This window comes from Bos indicus x Bos taurus, chromosome 19, assembly GCF_003369695.1.
Source record: "Bos indicus x Bos taurus breed Angus x Brahman F1 hybrid chromosome 19, Bos_hybrid_MaternalHap_v2.0, whole genome shotgun sequence".
NCBI classification, from domain to species: domain Eukaryota; kingdom Metazoa; phylum Chordata; class Mammalia; order Artiodactyla; family Bovidae; genus Bos; species Bos indicus x Bos taurus.
Genome location: NC_040094.1, coordinates 21294131 through 21313575, shown reverse-complemented (window position 1 = coordinate 21313575; position 19445 = coordinate 21294131). Strand labels below are relative to the sequence as shown.

General features: G+C 56.1%; 1 protein-coding gene across 4 annotated transcripts; it reads left to right on the top strand.

Annotated features, from left to right (window-relative positions):
* The first annotated feature begins 140 nt into the window (after positions 1 to 140).
* FLOT2 (flotillin 2) lies at positions 141 to 17518 on the top strand. 4 transcript variants are annotated; one of them, XM_027517035.1, is made up of 12 exons: positions 233 to 350; positions 6409 to 6490; positions 10263 to 10353; positions 12405 to 12495; positions 13465 to 13588; positions 14219 to 14337; positions 14460 to 14573; positions 14678 to 14797; positions 14891 to 15105; positions 15515 to 15698; positions 15992 to 16141; positions 16231 to 17518. In XM_027517035.1, the coding sequence occupies exons 4-12, from the start codon at positions 12421 to 12423 to the stop codon at positions 16267 to 16269; spliced, it is 1140 nt and encodes a 379-aa protein (XP_027372836.1). In that variant the 5' UTR covers positions 233 to 350; positions 6409 to 6490; positions 10263 to 10353; positions 12405 to 12420; the 3' UTR covers positions 16270 to 17518. The 4 variants fall into 4 exon arrangements, with proteins under 4 accessions (XP_027372834.1, XP_027372835.1, XP_027372836.1 ...); XM_027517033.1 differs by lacking the exon at positions 10263 to 10353 and having other exon boundaries at positions 141 to 350; XM_027517034.1 differs by lacking the exon at positions 12405 to 12495 and having other exon boundaries at positions 184 to 350.
* Positions 17519 to 19445: the final 1927 nt, after the last annotated feature.

Genomic DNA, 19445 nt, shown 5'->3' with positions numbered 1-19445 from the left:
GAGAAAGGGCAGGACGGTGGTTATTCAGGCGCCCCGTGGGAGTCGAGGGTACGCGATGTCTAGCCCGTGCAATAAAGCGTGTTGACTCTACGGGTAGCGCGCCGACCGCCTAGCAGGCCGCGCCGGCCCCGCCCTCCGCCGCCACACTTCCGGCGGCGCTGCGGCCGCGGAGGGGTGCGGGCGGGCGGGCGGCCGCTGGGGGTGGCCCGACAGGCAGGGCGAGGCCGGCTGTGCGGGCGGGCCGGAGGCTGCTGTCCAGGTCTCCGCGACCTCCGGGGGGCCCCTCCGTCCTGCAGGCGCCATGGGCAATTGTCACACGGTGGGGCCCAACGAGGCGCTGGTGGTTTCAGGTGAGGGGGCCCCGAGGGAGGTGGATCTGGAACGCCCGGCGCCGGGAGGGAGGGTGTTTGGGGCGGGGGCTGTGCCTGGGAGGGCGGGAGAGGGGCCAGGCCGAGGAAGGGCTCTGAGGGTTGGGCGGGGGGTACGGGGGCGGGGGCAATGCCGGGGGTGGGGCCTGAGCTTACGGTAGCTCCGGAGACCCTTCCAGGAGGGACCCCCACTCTCCGTGCTCCGCGCCCTAGGGCACCGGCCAGGCGCTCCCCCCACCTCCGTGCTCTGCGTGTTTGCCCGTGTTTATTCCCTCCTTTCCTTTCTCCGCCTCCTCCTTTGGGCAGGGTCTCCCCTGTGGCCTAGAGGATCCCGAGCCGAAGCCTTGGGGTTCCGGGAACACAGTCTGGCTGGATGCCAGCGCCCGGAACGAGGGGTGGGTGGGTCGCAGGTGCCTGTCTGGGGAGGGGCGGTGGACCTGGATCCTTGGGTTCTGGGCACAGATCCGTTAATTCCGAGCAGGCTGAGGCTTGCCGGGCTTTACTGGCACTGCCCGCCCCGTAGACGCGGGTGCGGCCTCTACAGGTTGAGAAACCTGGCTCCGGGCTGTGTTGCTCTGGTTGCAAAATGCTGCAGACTCCAGAATTTCTGTTGCGCTTAGGCGGGATGGGGGCTCCGCAATGTTGGGGTAGGGAGAGAGATCGTGCCATAAGGCTGCTATTTAAATTGTGTGTTTGGGTGTCTTGGGAAGTGGCAGAAGCCTTTCAAGCCACCAGTTTGTGCAGCCAATGGCGCGGGTGCTGGGGAGAAGCCCGTGTTTTCCCGACAGCGTGGAGGCCTGTAGCTGCAGGAAACGCTCATATCCTACTTGCCACTGTCAGTATGGATTCTCCACCTGTGCAGAGAGTTGTTAGGGCCAGCTGCAGAACTGAGCAGAAGAGGGTGGGCCCGACCTGGGCTTATTGCCACCCACTTTGAGACCTGGGATGAATCCATTGGGAACTTTCATGAACTTTGTTTCAGTTTGAATCTTAAAGTCAGTCTTTGCCCTGGGACAGGAAATCGTCAATCTCTCTGACTAGGAACCTACTGTGGGGAAATTAAGATCCTTCACTTCCCTGGGACTTCCCTGGCAGTCCCATGGTTTGGACTCTTTGGTTTCACTGCAGGGGCCTGGGGGGTTGATCCCTGGTCGGGGAACTAAGATCCTGCAAGCCCTGTGGCACAGCCAAAAAAAAAAAAAAAATCTTTCACTTCCCTGAAAACCAGAGAAGATAGCCTTGGGGTCACCAGGGAGACCCCCAGAGAGCACTGACCAAACTTGCTTCTCTCTCAGACTTGGGCCAGTCTCCCAGCCTCTACTCCTAAAGGTTTTTAGAAACCTGAATCTACATCACACTTGTTTTTTACTTGTCGGATTTCTCTCTAGAAGCCCAGACTCTGGGCCAAGGAGAAAGAGCTCCAGTTTGTCTTTGTGGCGATCCTGAAACTGAGGGGCAAAAAGAACCCCTAAGACGGGCTGCTCTGTGCCTCCCAAGTTGCCAGGGTACTCTAGCCAGAGGCCAAGGCAGTGCTAACTTCGAAGCCATTTTAGGGGTGCGGAGAGGAGGCCACACTGAGAATTAAGAGAGCTGAAGTCAAGGGAGGGTGGAAGAGAAGAGAGAGAGATGATGCCCAGCATAGTAGTATCTTGGAATGTGAGATGATCGAACTGCACTGTGGCTTTCGCTGGCATGTGGACTTCCAGTCCTGTTCCCTACACCCCATTAATTGGACCTGCATCTAAGTCCAGGTGGCTTCCATGGTGGCTCAGCTGGTTAAGAATCTTCCCGCTGTGTGGGAGACCTGGGTTCGATCCCTGGGTTGGAAAGATCCCCTAGAGAAGGGAATGGCTACTCCAGGATTCTGACCTGGAGAACTCCATGGACTATATAGTCCATGGGATCGCAAAGACGACTGAGCGACTTTCACTTTCCCTTCTAAGTCCAGGGCCATCTCATGCAGCCTACTTTCAGAAGGAGGATGTTGATACGTATCATGATCATCTTTTCCACTTGAAAAGTCTGGAGGTTTTTCTTGTCTATCCTGCCTCCTTCATTCTGTAATGCACAATTTTTTTCTCTGTTTCTACTTTGGGGGAATCCAAACACCATATACCTTTCTCTTAGCCTGGAGTTTGTGGAAAGAATTTAGAGGTCTTTGCATTTGATAAGAGGAAAGTGGTACATTTTTATTTACACTTACTTTAACTGAAAGTGTAGACTTCCCTGGTGGCTCAGACGGTAAAGCGTCTGCCTACAACGTGGGAGACCCAGGTTCGATCTCTGGGTCGGGAAGATCCCCTGGAGAAGGAAATGGCAACCCACTCTAGTATTCTTGCCTGGAGAATCCCATGGATGGAGGAGCCTGGTGGGCTACAGTCCATGGGGTCGCAAAGAGTTGGACACGACTGAGCAACTTCACTTTCACTTTAACTGAAAGTGCTTCCTACGATTATTAATGTCGGCAACAATCCATGATAGAATTAGCAGATATTTTCCTACCACACTGCCTTTGTTGCAGATATGGTAAAAATCATTTATGCTCATTGCTACTTTGAAATTAAGCCAGTTATTAATCTACCACAAGATCTTATTATTTAATAACATTATACATGTTACTATGTATCACATAGCACACATATATAACTTTAAATATTTGTTTCTTATGTATCTTATTTTATGCATTTATGAACATTCAGGCTTTGCCAGACTACTAAGGGGGGATTTTGGCTCAAAAAATCCCCCTTGTGGGACTTCCCTCGTGGTCCAGTGGCTAAGACTCAGTGTTCCCAACGCAGAGGGCCCAGGTTCAATCCCTGGTCAGAGAACTAGGTCCCACATGCTGCAACTAGGAGTTCACAGTTCACATGCCGCAACGAAAGATCCTACATGCTGAAACTAAGACCTGGTGCAGCCAAATAAATTGATAAAATGTTTTAAAAAAAAAAAATCCCCCTTGTGTGAGAGTTCCCTGATGGTCCAGTGGTTAGGATTCAGCATGTTCACTGCCCAGTTCAGTCCTGGTTGGGGAACTGAAATCCCATAAGCCCTGCAGCGTGACCAAAAAAAAAAAAAAAATCTGCCTTGTAGAGTAGAGTTGTAGGTCTTCTTGACTAGTAGGAATGAAAGAGTGGAAGAGGGGCAGGAAGAAAGGAAGTGTTCCTGAGGGGGCAGACGGACACTTGTGTTGGGGGAGGGCTAAGAGTGAGGCGGAATTTATGACAGGATATTTTGTGACTCTTCAACTTGGTTGAGGACAGAGCAAAGGAAAGTACGTTGGGTTAGAAGAAGTGAGATAAAATTAGGAGGGTTGTCTCCAAGTCTAGAGACAGTAAGAACTGGGGAGGTCAAGGAAGGGTCACCTAAGAGTCCTCTCTTCGGAGTGGCCCCCAGGGTGACCAGGAAGCTGGGAGGAAGATCCCTTCCAGGGGAGGAGGCTGCTGGGGGTGGGGCAGCCAGGCAGCCCCAGCTTCCTGTTGCTACCCCTGGGAACCTGGCCATGTTACCCTTGGCCAAGGGCCCAGCCTGAGCTGTGGCAGCCTGCTCCCAAGGTCAAAGAATAAGTTAAAGGTAAAAAAAAAAAAATGGCTACCCCTCCAGTATTCTTGCCTGGAGAATCCCATGGACAGGGGAGCCTGACAGTCCACGGGGTCTCACAGAGTCAGAAACAACTAAGTGACTAATGCTTCACTTTTCACTTCAAAGCGTGGATTTCCACCCTTGGCTCTCTCGCCTCCATCCCACCCTGCCACCACTACACTACACCACTACACGTCTCCTCTCCCTGCACCCTGAGAAGTGCCCTGGGTTGGTTGGAGAAAGCTGTGCCACTGTGCCCCAGCTCCCACCAGGCCAGAAGAAGTGGAACAAGCTGTGGTTTTTGATCCTTTTCCAGTTTCACTGGATCCCGAGATGGTTTTGGTTTCAAGTTGACTGCTGGTCCTCAGAGTCTCCTCTCACCCCATCCCCAGGACAGAGCAGCCTGCAGTGGCTTACCTTGAGCAGCAGTCCTGTGAACAGGTGTTTCCAGAGACCTGCAACCTGTTCCCGACCCTGTTCACACTGCAGGGATGCTCCCAGCTCCCTGGACCTCAGGCTCAGCTGCTTGTACACCATGCACAGGGCAGACCCAGGAGACAGGGTGGGCTGCCCGGTGGGCAGTATCATTTGCCAGCTGTCTATCTTGGCAGTCCTGCCACACTTGTGGGATCTTTGTTCCTTTGTTGTTCAGTCACTAAATTGTGTCCAACTCCTTCCAACCCCGTGGACTGCAGCACTCCAGGCTTCCCTGCCCTTCACTATTGGAAATTCATATCCATCGAGTCGGTGATGCCAGCCAACCATCTCATCTTCTGTCGCCCCCCTTGTCCTCCTGCCCTCAGTCTTTCCCAGCATCAGGGTCTTTTCCAGTAAGTCAGCTGTTCGCGTCAGGTGGTCCCTCCAGCTATCTAAAACTTCTCTCCGGTTCATGATTCTATTGTCTCTGGTTGTTGGCCTGACCACCAACCCAAACCCTGGCTCTAGGTCTACACTGTCCAATATGGTAGCCGTGAGCCACAGGTTAATTTAAGTTAATTAAAATTCATTTTCTCGGTTATACCAGCCAGATTTCCAGTGCTCAATAGCACATGTCCCGAGTGGCTGCTTTGTTGCACAGCACAGCTGGGGAACATTTCAATCCCAGAAGGACGTTCTCTTGGATAAGACTACTCTAGAAGTTATCCCCCCACGTCAGCCACTGTGTGTGGCCTGGGTCACTGCAAGAGGCTGCTTCTCCCCAGCCTCCCTGACCCAGGTATCTTTCTCCTTGCGCAAAGTGGGGTTTCTAAAATGCAAATACAAGTGTGGCTTCTTAGCTTAAATGACTTCCCCATCACTCAGGCACATACACACAACACCCCTGCTTGGCCCAGTCCCTACAATACTCTGCAGTCTGCCCTCTGCCCCGCTGCCCGGCTTTGTCCCCTGAGGTCAGTGTCCCATGAGGGCTCAGAGATACTAACCCAGCTACACAAAACTACCCCTGACCTTTGACCTTGGAAGGCACCCACCCTAGACTTTCCTGAAAACCCAAGTTTATGAATGCAGAAACAATGACGCCCACTGGCTTTTTCCTCCCTGTTACATGTTACATTTCCTTTGAATCATCTGTTTCTGCCAGGGAACAGCCCTTCTTCCTTTTACTAAGTTTTCATGAACTTGTTGATTAATTTTGGCATCAGCAGGAGGGTTCACAACAAGAATTTCAAGAACTGATTTTTCTCATTTCTGTATAGAGGTTGTGCGGAGCTCCTCCAGGAGGTGAATCTGGGTGGTGGCCAGATTCAACGGGGCTATTTAGTTGATACATAGTTTCCAGGAGTCATTTCCTTTTTAGGCCTTTTCCCTTTCACTTTTCCATTTGGTACCATGAGTTGGCTTCTGTTTTGAGGTCTTGCCGTCTTCCCCATCCACTCCCATTCACTCTGAACCCCTGGGAACCAGTCTCACTGAGAGGTCTGCTGAGCGTGCCACCCCCACCCCCATCCCACCTCTTGGTTCGTAGACTCCCTTGTATTAGCCTTCCACCTGCATCCCCTCTGGGACTGATCCCATCCTGGTAATGGGCCAGTCGCATGGTACAACCATCAGCTCAGGAAAAGGTCACTCCTCCGAGTCCCACCGCTTTTAAGAGAGGAGCTGTACCTTGATCTCTGTTTCCCTAGCACAGAAAAGTACTTGTTTGCTGAACGGATGGTTGAATCAAAGATGGACGTGTCCCTGTTCACTCTTGCCCACTGACTTTGTTCTCTGAAAGCACATACATTCTGAACCACTCATTGGCTCCCCTCATTTCTATGCAAATTGCCTGTCTACCAAACTAGATCCCAAGACCTTAAGGGCCTGTCTCCCATTTATCTGTAACCTCCACCCCTGGTGCCTAGTGGTGGGAGTTGTCAAGTGTCAGAGCAGGCTAAGGCCCAGCGTTACTGATGGAGGCGTTGGAGGGTAGACATACCCAAGGACTAACTGACCAGCCACGGTTTGCTTTGCTCTCCAGGGGGCTGTTGTGGTTCCGACTATAAACAGTATGTGTTTGGCGGCTGGGCCTGGGCTTGGTGGTGTATCTCCGACACTCAGAGGTAAGGGCCTGGGGGCTGGCAATCGGGCATCCTGGTGGGCAGGGGAGAAGACGATCTCCATCCTTAACCCCCTTCATGCCACTTGAGCTAGAGCATCTACCACTTGCTGCATTCCACTCTAGTTGGGGGGACCTCCTAAGAGGCAGGTGGAGGGGGTTACATGGGGAGGCAGGAGGGCTGTCTGTGAGCAGCTCTTCCTTGGTGGGTGTGCTTTTTTCCAGTGAAAGCATCACTTCTGCCCCAGGCAATTCAGGCAGAACCCTAACGCCCTGATTCTAGCTCAGAATTATTCACGAACCCTTAATAACACACCTGTTTGGAGTGGTCCTAGGAAGGAGGAAAGACTTGAAGAGACCCCTGCCCTGTGCAGATCCTGGGACAATGCAGGCAGGGGCTAAATGGCAGAGGATGGTTATAGCCTGAAGGGGCTCTCTGTATTAAAGACAAGGGATACGGATCTAAGGAATTGGCACCGGGGCTGGGCAAGATGGGTCTGGACCTCCTCCATCAGTCTGGAGAGACTCAGAAGGGGAAAGGAGATTTCAGCTCAGGCTCTGCCTGCTGGCTTTCCCAGAGCCCGGGGCAGGGCTAGACTCGGGCCCAGGCCTCTCCTGCCCCCTCACTGCCCACCTGGGAGGAGATGAGGCTGGCCGGCCACCTCCCCACCAGCAACCCCTTCCTGATTATGGGAGATCGGGGAGGGGCCCAGATTCTTCCAGGCCAGGAACCAGGCGACACAGACAGCAGAGCTATGAAAGCGCAGGCCCATTGGCAGGGGTGGGGGTCCTGTGAAGGGGAAGCAGTGGAGATTCCAGTGGAAATCCCCCTGTATCCCAGTTGGCAGAGAGACGCCCCATGGCGGCAGGGAGTCTGAGGGTGTTGGCTGAAGTCAGGGGCATGGGAAGCATGTCACAACGATTTAACTTCACTTATCTCTCCTAACCCCCTCCACTGCCTATCTCTCCCCTCTCTTAGCCCTGCCTCAGTTGAGGGATCTTGGGAAACTCTTCTGGCCCAGGTCAAAAGTGTTTCAGAAAGCAATTAGTAGTGGTCACAAGATCCTCTCAGGATCCTAAGACTCCTGAGGGGGCCAGCTGGCCTGACAGGAGCCATGGGTTCCCTCTCCAGAGACACTGTCACCTCCCACCCCACACCCGCCACACAGTCCTGGGACAGCAGAGTGTCTCGTCCAAACCCCTAGACGTACAGCCGGGCCTAGAGAGTATCCGCTTGCCCCGAGACCTGTCCTGCCAGGCGTCCGCTGACACCCCAGAGGCCCTTTCTCCACACCGTGGTTGGTCCCCTCCCCCTTCCTGCTCCTGGGAGCAGAGCCCCAAGACAGCAGGGCCCAGCTTCTCTGACTGCAGGTTTGAAGGTGAGGGGTGGGGGCCTTATGCCTCATCCTCAGGGTGGCTCTCCCACACCCTGGCTCAGCATCTCCCTCTGGGCCCGCAGGCAGGGCCCACTCTTGGGTTCCTGGGGCAGCCCCTTCCCTGTCCCCTAGTCTGCTGCAGGGGCGTCTCCCCCAGCGGGGACCCTTGTTTCCCTGAGACCGGCAGGCGCTTCCTAGGTCAGAGTGGAGGTCTAGGTTTCTAACCCAGCCTTCCATTTGAGGTCCTTTCCACAGCCATCCTCCATGTCACCTGCCCTCAGTGTCAGCTGTTCTTCTTCAGACTCAGTGAGGTCTCTCCCGCTGTCCTTTGCTGCCATGCCCTGTCTTGTCCTGAGGCCCCGATGGGGGTAGCTGTCTCTCCCTGACCTGAGCTGTTCCTCCACTTCTGGCATCTGAGCTGCAGCCTCCCTCCTCCCCACTTTCTCCCCCTCCTCCCCCCTCCCCCTCCTTTTCTCTCCCCCCTCTTTCCAGTCTCCCTCCCCTCCCCCTTCCTCCTCCTCCCCACCCTCCCCCTTTCCTATCTCCTTCCCTCTCTCCTCCCCTCCCTCCCTCTCTTTCCTGTCTCCCTCCCTCCTCTCCATCCCCTTCTTCCTCTTCCCTTCCACCCTCCCCCCTTTCCTGTCTCCCTCCCTCCTCCCCATCCTCTCCTCCCTCTCCCCCCTCCCCTTCCCTTCCTCCCCCCACCCTCTCTCCCTCTTTCCTGTCTCCCTCCCTCCTCCCCACTTCCTCCCCCTCCTCCCCCTCCCCCTCTCCCCTCCTTTTCTCTCCCCCGTCTTTCCAGTCTCCCTCCCCTCCCCCTTTCTCCTCCTCCCCACCTTCCCCCTCTCCTGTCTCCTTCCCTCTCTCCCCCTCTTTCCTGTCTCCCTCCCTCCTCCCCATCCCCTCCTCCCTGTCCCCCTCCCCCTCTCCCTCCCTCTTTCCTGTCTCCCTCCCTCCTCCCCATCCCCTCCTCCCTGTCCCCCTCCCCCTCTCCCTCCCTCTTTCCTGTCTCCCTCCCTCCTCCCCATCCCCTCCTCCCTGTCCCCCTCCCCCCTCCCTCCCTCTTTCCTGTCTCCCTCCCTCCTCCCCATCCCCTCCTCCCTCTCCCTCCTCCCCCCTCCCTCCCTCTTTCCTGTCTCCCTCCCTCCTCCCCATCCCCTCCTCCTTCTACCCCCTCCCCTCCTCCCCCTCCCCCCACCCTCCCTCTCTCTTTCCAGTCTCCCTCCCTCCTCTCCATCCCCTCCTCCCTCTTCCCCCCCACCTCCCCCTCCCTTCCCTCCCTCCCCCTTTCCTGTCTCCCTCCCTCCCTCTGTCCTCCCCTCCCCCATCCTCCCCCTCTTTCCTGTCTCCCTCTCCTTCCCCAAAGAGAGCTTGATGGGTGCCTGTCTGAGCTGGGTCTGCTGTCCTCTCAGCCTGAGGGTGCTGTTAGGGAGGGGCTGGAAGGCAGTCAACCTGTGTACATGCGCATGGCTAGAGAGTGGGGGGACCCACGTTGCCTCCTGCTCCCAATCCCCCCACTCCACTTGCTTCTGCTCCTTCACCTCAGCCTCTGCCCTCCCTCCCTCTGGTTTAAGGAAACCTTCTGCGCTGTCCACAGGCTGGCCTCTGCCTGGTCCGGCACCCAGCACACACGGGCACACACCCTGCCCCAGGGAGGCCCAGGTAGCTTCCACGCACCTTTTCTTTGCCATGACTCTGCCCGTGCCCAACTCTGGAAGTGAGTGACTCCCAGTTGTCCCTGTGAATATTGGCAGGGGTGCACACACTTCCCCCCGTCCCAGCCTTCCTTGACACATCCCACCACCGCAAATCAGAAAATCCAAAAATTGCTTTAGACTCTTCTGGCCCTAAATTGCCTTCTTAGGGATAAGTAGCACAGGCTTTGAGGGTTTGTGCCCTGAGCAGGATTCGGTATTTGCTGTGGCTCATGAACCCCCAGAGTGGCCTCCCCCACCCCCACCCGTTTCTGGAAACACAGGCTTGCCTCCATCTGGAGCATGGAGCTCAGGCTGCCAGCCAGACTGTGCCAGGAATCTCCTGGAAAAGTGAGGCGGTGGGTAGCTCTGGTGCCCTGCGCACAGGCAACCTCCCAACCTCAGGTCATGGGCTCAGGGCATCAGCAGGCTTTACCTCCAGCCCAGCAGCTTCTGGCTGGAAAGGTGTGGGGGCTGGAGAAGAGACCCAGAGGCCTCAGGCCAGCGCAGGGGTGTCTCTGGTCCCCTACGGCCGAGCCAAGCTGGCAGTGGGGAATGGGAGCTGAAGTTTTGAGAGCGACCCCACCCCCACCCCCCAGGCCTCAGGCATCGGTGCTTGTCTGGTAACCACTGTGTGTGTTTGCTGTGTCCCCTCCTTCCCTTCCTGTCCCTACCTCTCCCTCCCTCCCCCCCGGCTGCTCCTCAGACTGTCTCTGGAGGTTATGACCATCCTGTGTCGCTGTGAGAATATTGAGACGTCGGAGGGGGTCCCGCTATTCGTAACAGGGGTTGCACAGGTAATAACCCGCCTGCTTCCTCCTCTGTGTCTAACCTCCTCTCTTCCTGCCCTTCGGGGGCCTGGCAGACTCCAGATGGACTCCCTTTTCCTGAGAGCGCGCCTCCCTGCCCTCTGCTCCCACCACCACTGCTCTGGGTGGCCGCGTGGAGCCTCTAGGGTCCCCCACTCCCTTGTCCCGGCTCATGGGGGGCTGCGAGTGGGGAGAGAGAGTGAAGGCTTCTGGGAGCTCTGCCCAAGTCTGCCAGGGGGTGTCTTTGGACGCCAAGCCTACATTGAGAGTAAGCTGAGGCGGGAGAAGAAGACACAGGCCCTTTTGTGACAGAGGTGGGCTATCCAGGTCGGGAGGGGTCTATCCTAAAGATTCCTGTGGGAGTCCTAGTCCTCAGGTATCACAGAGCTCTGTGTCCTGCGTCTTCTCCAGGCCAACACCCTCCTCCCTGATGTACCAGAAGAACGGGTCCCCTGGGGAGTTATGTTCATCTCACCCCTTGACCGCTTCCAACCTCCTTGACAGGCCTGAGCAAAAAGAGCCATGGCCATTCCCTGCCCCTTATTCTCTTTCGAGAGGCCTTTGAGCAGCTCTCTGTCACCAGACTTCAGCTTCCCCATATGCGAAAGGGGGAGAATCAAGCCCTCCCTGAGCCTTGTAGGAATATTAGAAAGGCAAGTAAAGCAATGTGAGGGTGCTCGCTTTGGGATTTTCAGAAAAGAAGTGCTCGAGGAACGCCATCTGTATCACAGACTTGATCTCACCTGGGAAAGCAAGCGACCTGCTGTCTCCCTCCTCACCGCCAAACAGCCCTAGAGATGAAACCCTTTCCTGAGCCATGGCATTTAGCAGCACAGGTTCCCATCTTCATTGGTCCATTTGCCAGCTCCCCGCTGAGCGTCTTGTCAGCTCCAGGCACAGCGGAGGCAGCGAAGCAGCGATGGACATCAGAAAGCCCCTGCCCCTCAGAGCCTGCATGTTGGCGGGTCCCCAGGCCAGAAGAGACCTACATGTCACCTTACTCATCCTCCACCCTTCCATGAAATTGTCCTTCAGCTTCTCAGGCAAAACCCAGCACCCCCACACCCTGCCTCACCCAACCTCATATCCTTAATGGGGAAGAAGACTGTCCCTATCACACCCACCACTCATCACTGTGGAAGGGCAGGCTTCAGGGCAGAGAAGAAGCCCAGAGCCCCTTTGAGTGGGATATGTAGGGGCCAGGCCTCCCTCGACACCCCACCTAGCAGCCTCGTCTCCCTCCAAGCCCACACTCCACTTGAAATAGCTAATACCCAGATCCCTTTTCAACTGGGTGATGTGAACCCTTGAAGACTCAGGTCATCTGGGCAGAACCCTCCTTGGCCCCAAAGCTCTAGCATGCCCCAGCCTTTTCCTCCACTGGCCGCATCTGGCCCCAATCCCAGAGAGCAGGCTTCCAGCCTTGGCCTGGTGCCAGGTAGAGGGACCCAGCAGGGCTCCCCTGGTGGGGTGGGGCAAACACAGGATCACCTCCATCTTGACCCAGCAGTAGGCATACTCCCAGCATGCCAGGTACAAGGCAGCTTTCTCAGCAGCCTCCAGGGCACTCTGGGGTGCTGAGCATGCCCAGGGAACAGGCAAATGCCTCTGGGGGATGGTCAGATGGTACCTACAAATATAGCCTGGAGGACCAGCACTTATGTGCTGTTCCAGGACACACATGGCCACGCCAAGACTCTTGCCCACACTACCCCCAGCCCCCCGGTCCAGACCACCCCTGACAACTCCTACTTCCTCTCCCGCTCTTCCAGCCAGGCTGATGTGAGCAGAGGACACACGTGCACGTGGGTGGCACACGACACTCCTTCCACTGAGCCATCTGCACCCTGGCCCTGCCTTCCCACCCCTCTCCTCACACACTCTCAGCTCCGACCCCTTGGAGAGCCCACCCCCTCCGTCTCCTGCAGCAGGACCCCCCTGGCCCGTCCCAGCCGGCGCAGTGAGATGTCAAAGTCTTTCCCCACACCCCAGGCCCTGGGCCCCCAGACCCATGGCCCCTGTTTTGCATTTCTTGGCAGGATTTCCCTAGAGATTATGACGTTGCAGCCCCGCTGTGAGGACGTAGAGACGGCCGAGGGGGTAGCTTTAACTGTGACGGGTGTCGCCCAGGTATAGTAACTCAGCAGCCCCGCGCATGTCCGTTGAGCTGCCTCGTCCCCACGCTGGGTTTTGGGGTGGGAACGAGGAGAGGCCGGCAGCCAGGGGCAGTCTCTCTCCAGCGGCCCCACCCATGCCCATCCCCCTTCCCAGAGAGGGTCGTCGCCACTGGAACTTGCACTCAGCCTCTCGGCCACCCAGCAGGACTAACAAGACACCCTTCTTTCCCCAGAGGGCCAGCGGAGGACAGAAGCAGTGCCGGGGCTCCTGTGTCACTAACCCCTCCCCGTTCTTTGCAGGCGTCAGAAATGCCAAGCCCCAGAACCCGGGCCTCCCCTGACCCCTGGGTAGGGGGCTGCAGGGTGGGGACCAGAGGGCGAGGCCACATGAGGCCAGGGAGCTCTGGGCTCTGGAGTCAGAGCTGCGTTATATTCCCAGCCTGGTGACTGGGCGAGGGGCTTCCTGCTCTCCAGAGGTCCTCACAGGGCAGGTTCAGCCATCTCAAAGGCCCCTGGTGCAGGAGTGGTTGGCTTGGTGCCTTGGGGAAGAAAGAAGAGGATGCCTTCCCCTGGTGATGGACCGCAGACCTGTCTCCTGCCCTCTCCTGGCTCTCTTTCCTAGTCTGTCTGTCTGCACCCCTATTGCTCATTCTCCTTTTTGCAGAGACCTGCAGGCTGAGGGGCCAAGAGTGGACTGGAGGGGTTGGTGGTGGGGAGGAGCCCAGAATGTCCAGGGGAGAGGCCCTGGCAGAGCCTGGGGCTGCCAGTGAAAGTGAAATTTCTCAATATGAGTTCCTCGTGTTTTCTCCCTGCTGGAGGCCTCAGCAGACCCCACCCCCCTCCCACCACCACCCCCTTCCCCCTGAGGCCTCCAGGTCCTAAAAAGGAGGGGAGGGGTACCAACTGCCACCATCCTCCTGGGTCTGGGGCCTCCGTCTGCCTGCCTCCAGCCTGGCTCAGACTTCTCTGTGACTACCGGCAGGTGAAGATCATGACCGAGAAGGAGCTCCTGGCTGTGGCCTGTGAGCAGTTCCTAGGCAAGAGCGTGCAAGACATCAAGAACGTCGTTCTGCAGACACTGGAGGGACACCTGCGCTCCATCCTCGGTGAGGCCCTGCCTGGCCCAGGGACCCCTCTTCCTCTGCCAGCTGCGAGGAGCCACACAGCATCCCTGAGCCAAGGCCAGGGAGGGGAGAGGGGGCCTTGGACAGGCGGGCCTGTCAGTCCCACTGAGAGGCTTCTAGCAGAAAAGCTGACAGGTTTTCTGTCATGTATTTCCTTTCAAAACATCAGGAGACTCGAGTGAAGAAGAGAGCATGGAGGTGGGGCTGAGTGACTGACTGCCAGTCAGGTCAGGCACCTAGTGCTGCTTGGGGCACTTTTCCTCATCCTGCCCAGACCCTGCAGGAGGAGACTCAGTGTTAGAAGAAACCCACCAGGGACTTCCCCGGGTGGTCCAGTGGCCAAGACTGCGCTCCCAAGGCAGGGAGCCCAGATTCGATCCCTGGTCAGGGAACTAGATCCCACATGCTACAACTTAAGAGTTCACATGCTGCCGCTAAAGATCCCACATGCTACAGGGAAGACCCAGCACAGCCAGATAGAAAGAAACCTAGAAAGACCCAGCACAGACCATGTGACCCCTGTCTACACTCAGACCTCTCCCTGGCCGGCTCCTCCCTTTCCCAAGCTGGCTGGGCCCCTGGGGAGCCAGCCCACGATCCTTCTGCCCCCAGGGACCCTGACAGTGGAGCAGATTTATCAGGACCGGGACCAGTTTGCCAAGCTGGTGCGGGAGGTGGCAGCCCCTGATGTCGGCCGCATGGGCATCGAGATTCTCAGCTTCACCATCAAGGTGCAGTGTGGCGGGAAGGCTGTGGCCCCTGTGTCCATTCATGCGTGGCGCGGGAGCTTGGCAGGAGGGGCCCCTTTATGCCTCTGACTATTCCCAGGGACGACTTCCCCTTCCCTCCCCAGGACGTGTATGACAAAGTGGACTATCTGAGCTCCCTGGGCAAGACACAGACTGCTGTGGTCCAGAGAGATGCTGACATCGGGGTAGCCGAGGCCGAACGGGACGCAGGCATCCGGGTATGTGGGCTTGCCTTCCCAGCCTCGAGGATGAGGGAGCTCAGGGGCGGTGGAAACCCCAGTTACTCAGGGGGACCCTCAGCACCTGCCCCTCCTGCTCCCAGGAAGCCGAGTGCAAGAAGGAGATGCTGGATGTGAAGTTCATGGCTGACACCAAGATCGCCGACTCCAAGCGAGCCTTCGAGCTGCAGAAGTCGGCCTTCAGCGAGGAGGTCAACATCAAGGTGAGAAGCTGTCGGGCGTCCTGGGGTTGGGGCTCAAGGCCCAGGACTGTGGCGGCCAGCCTCTGACGTGCTGACCACCCTCCCCCGCCACAGACGGCTGAGGCCCAGCTGGCTTATGAGCTGCAAGGGGCACGTGAACAGCAGAAGATCCGGCAGGAAGAGATTGAGATCGAGGTCGTGCAGCGCAAGAAGCAGATTGCCGTGGAGGCGCAGGAGATCCTGCGCACCGACAAGGAACTCATCGCCACAGTGCGCTGCCCCGCCGAGGCCGAGGCCCACCGCATACAGCAGATTGCAGAGGGCGAGAAGTAGGTGCCGCTGGGGGCCCCCGCTTTAGTCTGGCTTCTCTGCCACCTGGGCACCCCCTCCACTCCTGGCCAAGCTTGGATGCCCCCACGCCTGCTTCCTCACTGGGAAGTAGGGTTAACCCGCCTGCCCCATGGGATTGTTGTTAGGAAGACTGAATTAGGTGGTAGAGATTTAAGGGCCTGATGTGGTGCTTGGCACAGAGGGCACCCAGGTAGGTCCCCTCTCCAATCTGGCCTCTTGGAGCCAGTACCCTCTTCCAGGCCAGAGCCAGGCCAGGGCACTGCCCTCATGGGTCCCTCACCCCTGACACCTGCCAAAGTGGGGGACTTGAGGGTTCGCTGGCCCCCAGGCAAGGCTTAAGGGACCCCTGGCACTTCCCACTGACCCTGCCCGCCCGAACTCCCCCAGGGTGAAGCAGGTCCTCCTGGCTCAGGCAGAAGCAGAGAAGATCCGCAAAATCGGGGAGGCAGAGGCGGCAGTCATTGAGGCAAGGGGCAAGGCAGAGGCTGAGCGGATGAAACTCAAGGCTGAGGCCTACCAGAAATACGGAGATGCAGCCAAGATGGCCTTGGTGTTGGACGCCCTGCCCCGGGTAAGGCTCCCACCCAAGGCTGGGACTGGCTGGGCAAGTGCCGGACTTCTCTGGGCCTTGTCAGTGACACAGCGACAGGATGGCTGGGAGGGTCAAATGGGGAAGTACTCAGCGGCATGGGGAAGAACTCTACAACAGGCCTAGGCGGGGGACCAACTGACCTTTATTGCAAATAAGGGCCGCCCAGGCTGCGTTGGGGTGGGGTGAGGTGGAAACAGGAGGGAGAGATGCTGGATGGGGCAGGTGGATGGAGTCCGAGTGGCAACCAGCTCTCCTCCCACCCTGCCTCCCAGATTGCTGCCAAAATTGCCGCCCCACTGACCAAAGTCGATGAGATTGTGGTCCTCAGTGGGGACAACAGCAAGGTGACATCGGAAGTGAACCGACTGCTGGCCGAGCTGCCCGCCTCTGTGCACGCCCTGACGGGCGTGGACCTGTCTAAGGTGGGTGTCTCGCTGTCTGCGGTGGGTCGCCTGGACAGAGTGGTGGGGGCCCTGAAGCCAAGGCCTCATGGCATCTCCCATCCTTGCAGATACCGCTGATCAAGAAGGCCACCGGTGCACAGGTGTGAGGTCTCATCGGCCCACACTCTTCAGCAGCCACCGCCCCCACCTTCAGCACCCGTTTTAATACCACAGGGACAACGGGAACGTCACTGACTCTGGTGCCTTATTCTGTAGGGACCAGAAGCGCTGTGTGTTCAGGCCTCTGGCTGTCTTCCCTTCCCCTCTGTCTCTGTCTGTCTCCCGCCTCTTCTCCTCCATCCCACAGCCTCGCTTTCACTGCCACGACTGTCTGGTTTGTCTCTTGCACCCTCATCTCCTGTTCGTCTCTTCCTTTGTCTGTCTTTTTCTCTCCCTCTCTCCTCGCACCCTCTACACACATCATGTAGTTTAAATTGAAGATGTTTATTACAATCACTGTCTTGTCTGTCTGTGGGGGTGGCCCTGCTGCTCCCAAGAATCCTGGTGCCTTGAAGTTTTCTGTGCTTCTCTCCATCCCCCGCCGCCCCATGGCCCCAGCCAGAGCTTCAGCATGGGTGCAGGGATTCTGGGGATGACGGCCACCCTGTCTTCTCCTGGCCTGGTCTTCCCAGCCCAAAACCTGCCCCCAGGAAGTCCCCAGCCTCGCCCACTCCAGCCCTTCTGGGCCCAAGTAGCTGTGGCTGCAGGCCCAGGGCCATCGCCCTCTGCCAACCCCTGCCCAGCCCCAGGCCTGCTCTCGTACCTCACCTCTCTCTCCCGCGCCCACGGGCACAGAGGCGAGGCCTCCTGTGTAGAGCAGCTCCCTCGGTTTACTACTGCCTTAGGAGGCCCCTGCTCGTGCTCAGGGAATCCCCTTCGCTGGAGTGGGGCTTGGTCCCAACTCTGCTAAGCCTTTCTGGGATCAGGATCCAGCCCTTCTGGGGAATAGAAAATGTACAGACCCCCTTCCTACTAGGGCTGTGCTGCCCTGAGTATCAGGCCGGGCCCTTCCAGTGGGCAGAGCTGTGCCAGCCCTGCACAGAATCGAGTGCCGTAGGCTGGCCGGAATCCTTCCCTGCTCGTGCCGGCTTGCTTCCTGGCCAGAAATGATCAGGCTCCAGCTGTGGGGAAGCAGCCCGGTCCTCTGTCTCCTTGCTTCAGAGGAGGCAGAAGAGCCCAGGGCCCCAGCATCCCCGCAGGGACGCTGCGGGTGTCCTGTGGTCCTGGTCCCCCGCCCCTCGCCCTGCCCCAGCCTGTGTTCCTGCATGTGGATGCTGCATGTCCGGTCTGGGGCTTGGATGCTGCACTGCCCCACTGCCTGTCCCTTCTGGTAAAATAAAGATCTGGTTATGCCCACGCCCTGTACTGTGTCTTTTGTGAGGAGAGAGACTGGGAACCCGCCCACACACCCCTTCAGCCTAAAGGCTACACTTTGCCTGTTCTTCCCCACCCTCGACACTGGGGGGCAGCAGCACCCTGGTCTTGTCCTCAGCTTCCTGGAGCAGGGCAGCCATTGCCCAGGTGCTGAAGCCAGATCTGAGTCCTGGGAGACCGGGCTCCACTGCAGACACAAGATGCAAGGGGCTGCCAGGTTCACTGCCCCTCTTGCCCATTTTGAGCCCCACTCAGTGCAACCAAAAAAAAAAAAGGGAGTATTGCAATGATACCAATTCTCTAAAATTGGTCTATAAATTCAGTATAATCCCAATCAAAATCCCAAGAAATTTTTAATCAACAGAGTAATTCTGAAGTTATGGGGAAATGCCAAAGGAATAAGAATAATCAAGACAAGCTTGAAAAAGAGTGAAGTGAGAGGATTCAAACTCAGACGGCAAGACATAAAAAAAAGTGAAAGTGTTGGTTGCTCAGTGGTGTCCAACTGTTTGTGACCCCACAGACTGTAGCCGCCAGACTCCTCTGTGGAATTGTCCATGGCAACTGGAGTGGGCTGCCATTTCCTTTTTTAGTAATTAAGACTGTGTGATACTGGCACAAAGTACACCAAAGATTACATTGAGAAGAACAGAAAATCCAGTAATAGACCCACATTTATTTTATGACTAAAATGACCATGCAGAGCTGTGGGAAAAGGACAGTCTTTTTGATAAAAGATACTGGAGATCTGGGGGAGAAATGATTCTTGACCTTAAACCTCACCTTGTACACAAAATCAGTTCCAGATGGATTGTAGATCTAAATGTGAAAAGTAAAATGGTAAAACATATAGAAAATAACAGAATATTGTCATGACCTTAGGATAATCAAAACATTTTTAAAACAATGCAGAAATCAATCAATAGAAAAGAAGGAGCTCCCCAGTGGGAATTGGTACTTTTCATTGCAGTGGTCTGGGTTCAATCCCTAGTCAGGGAACTAAGATCCTACAAGTCATAGGGTGCAGCCAAAAATAAAAACAAGACTATCTGTTTATTAAAAGATATACTAATCTCCAAGGAATTATGCATAGCAAAAAAAAATATTACGTACTACATGTGAAAGTAGAAGTGTTAGTCATTAAGTTGTGTCCGACTCTTTGTGACCCCATAGACTGTAACCTGCCAAGTTCCTCTGTCCAGAGAATTATCTAGACAAGAATACTGGAGTGGGCAGCCATTCCCTTCTCCAGGGATTCTTCCTGACCCAGGGATCAAACCTGGGGTCTCCTCCGTTGCAGGCAGATTCTTTACCGTCTGAGCCACAGGGAAGTCCATGTGTACTACATACATGATTCCAACTGTTAATATAAAGCCTTTATTTTTAATTGTGGTAAAGTACACATAACAAAATTTATCATCTTCACCAATTGTAAGCCTTCATTTCAGTGGCATTAAGCATATTTACATTATTATGTAACCATCACTGCCATCCATCCTCCAGAACATTTTGCATTTTGTAAAACTGAACCTCTATCCCTGTTCAGCATTAACTCCCCATCCCTCTCTGTCCCCCGCCCCTGGCAAACATCAACCTACTTTCTGTTTCTATGGATTTGACTACATACCTCACAGAAGTGAGATCTTGGAATAGTTGCCCTTTCGTGACTGGCTTCTTTTACTTAGCATAATATTCTCAAGGCTGAACAACATCCCATTGTATGTATACACCACATTTTGCTTATGCATTCATCTGTCGATAAGCACTTGGATTGTTTCCATGTTTTAGCTATTGTTTGGGGTTTTGTTTTTTTTCCCTGACCAGGGATTGAACTCTTGGCCTCTGCAATAAAAGCGCTGAGTCTTAACCACTGGACAGCCAAGGAATTCTCTGTACGTTTTTGAGGCAG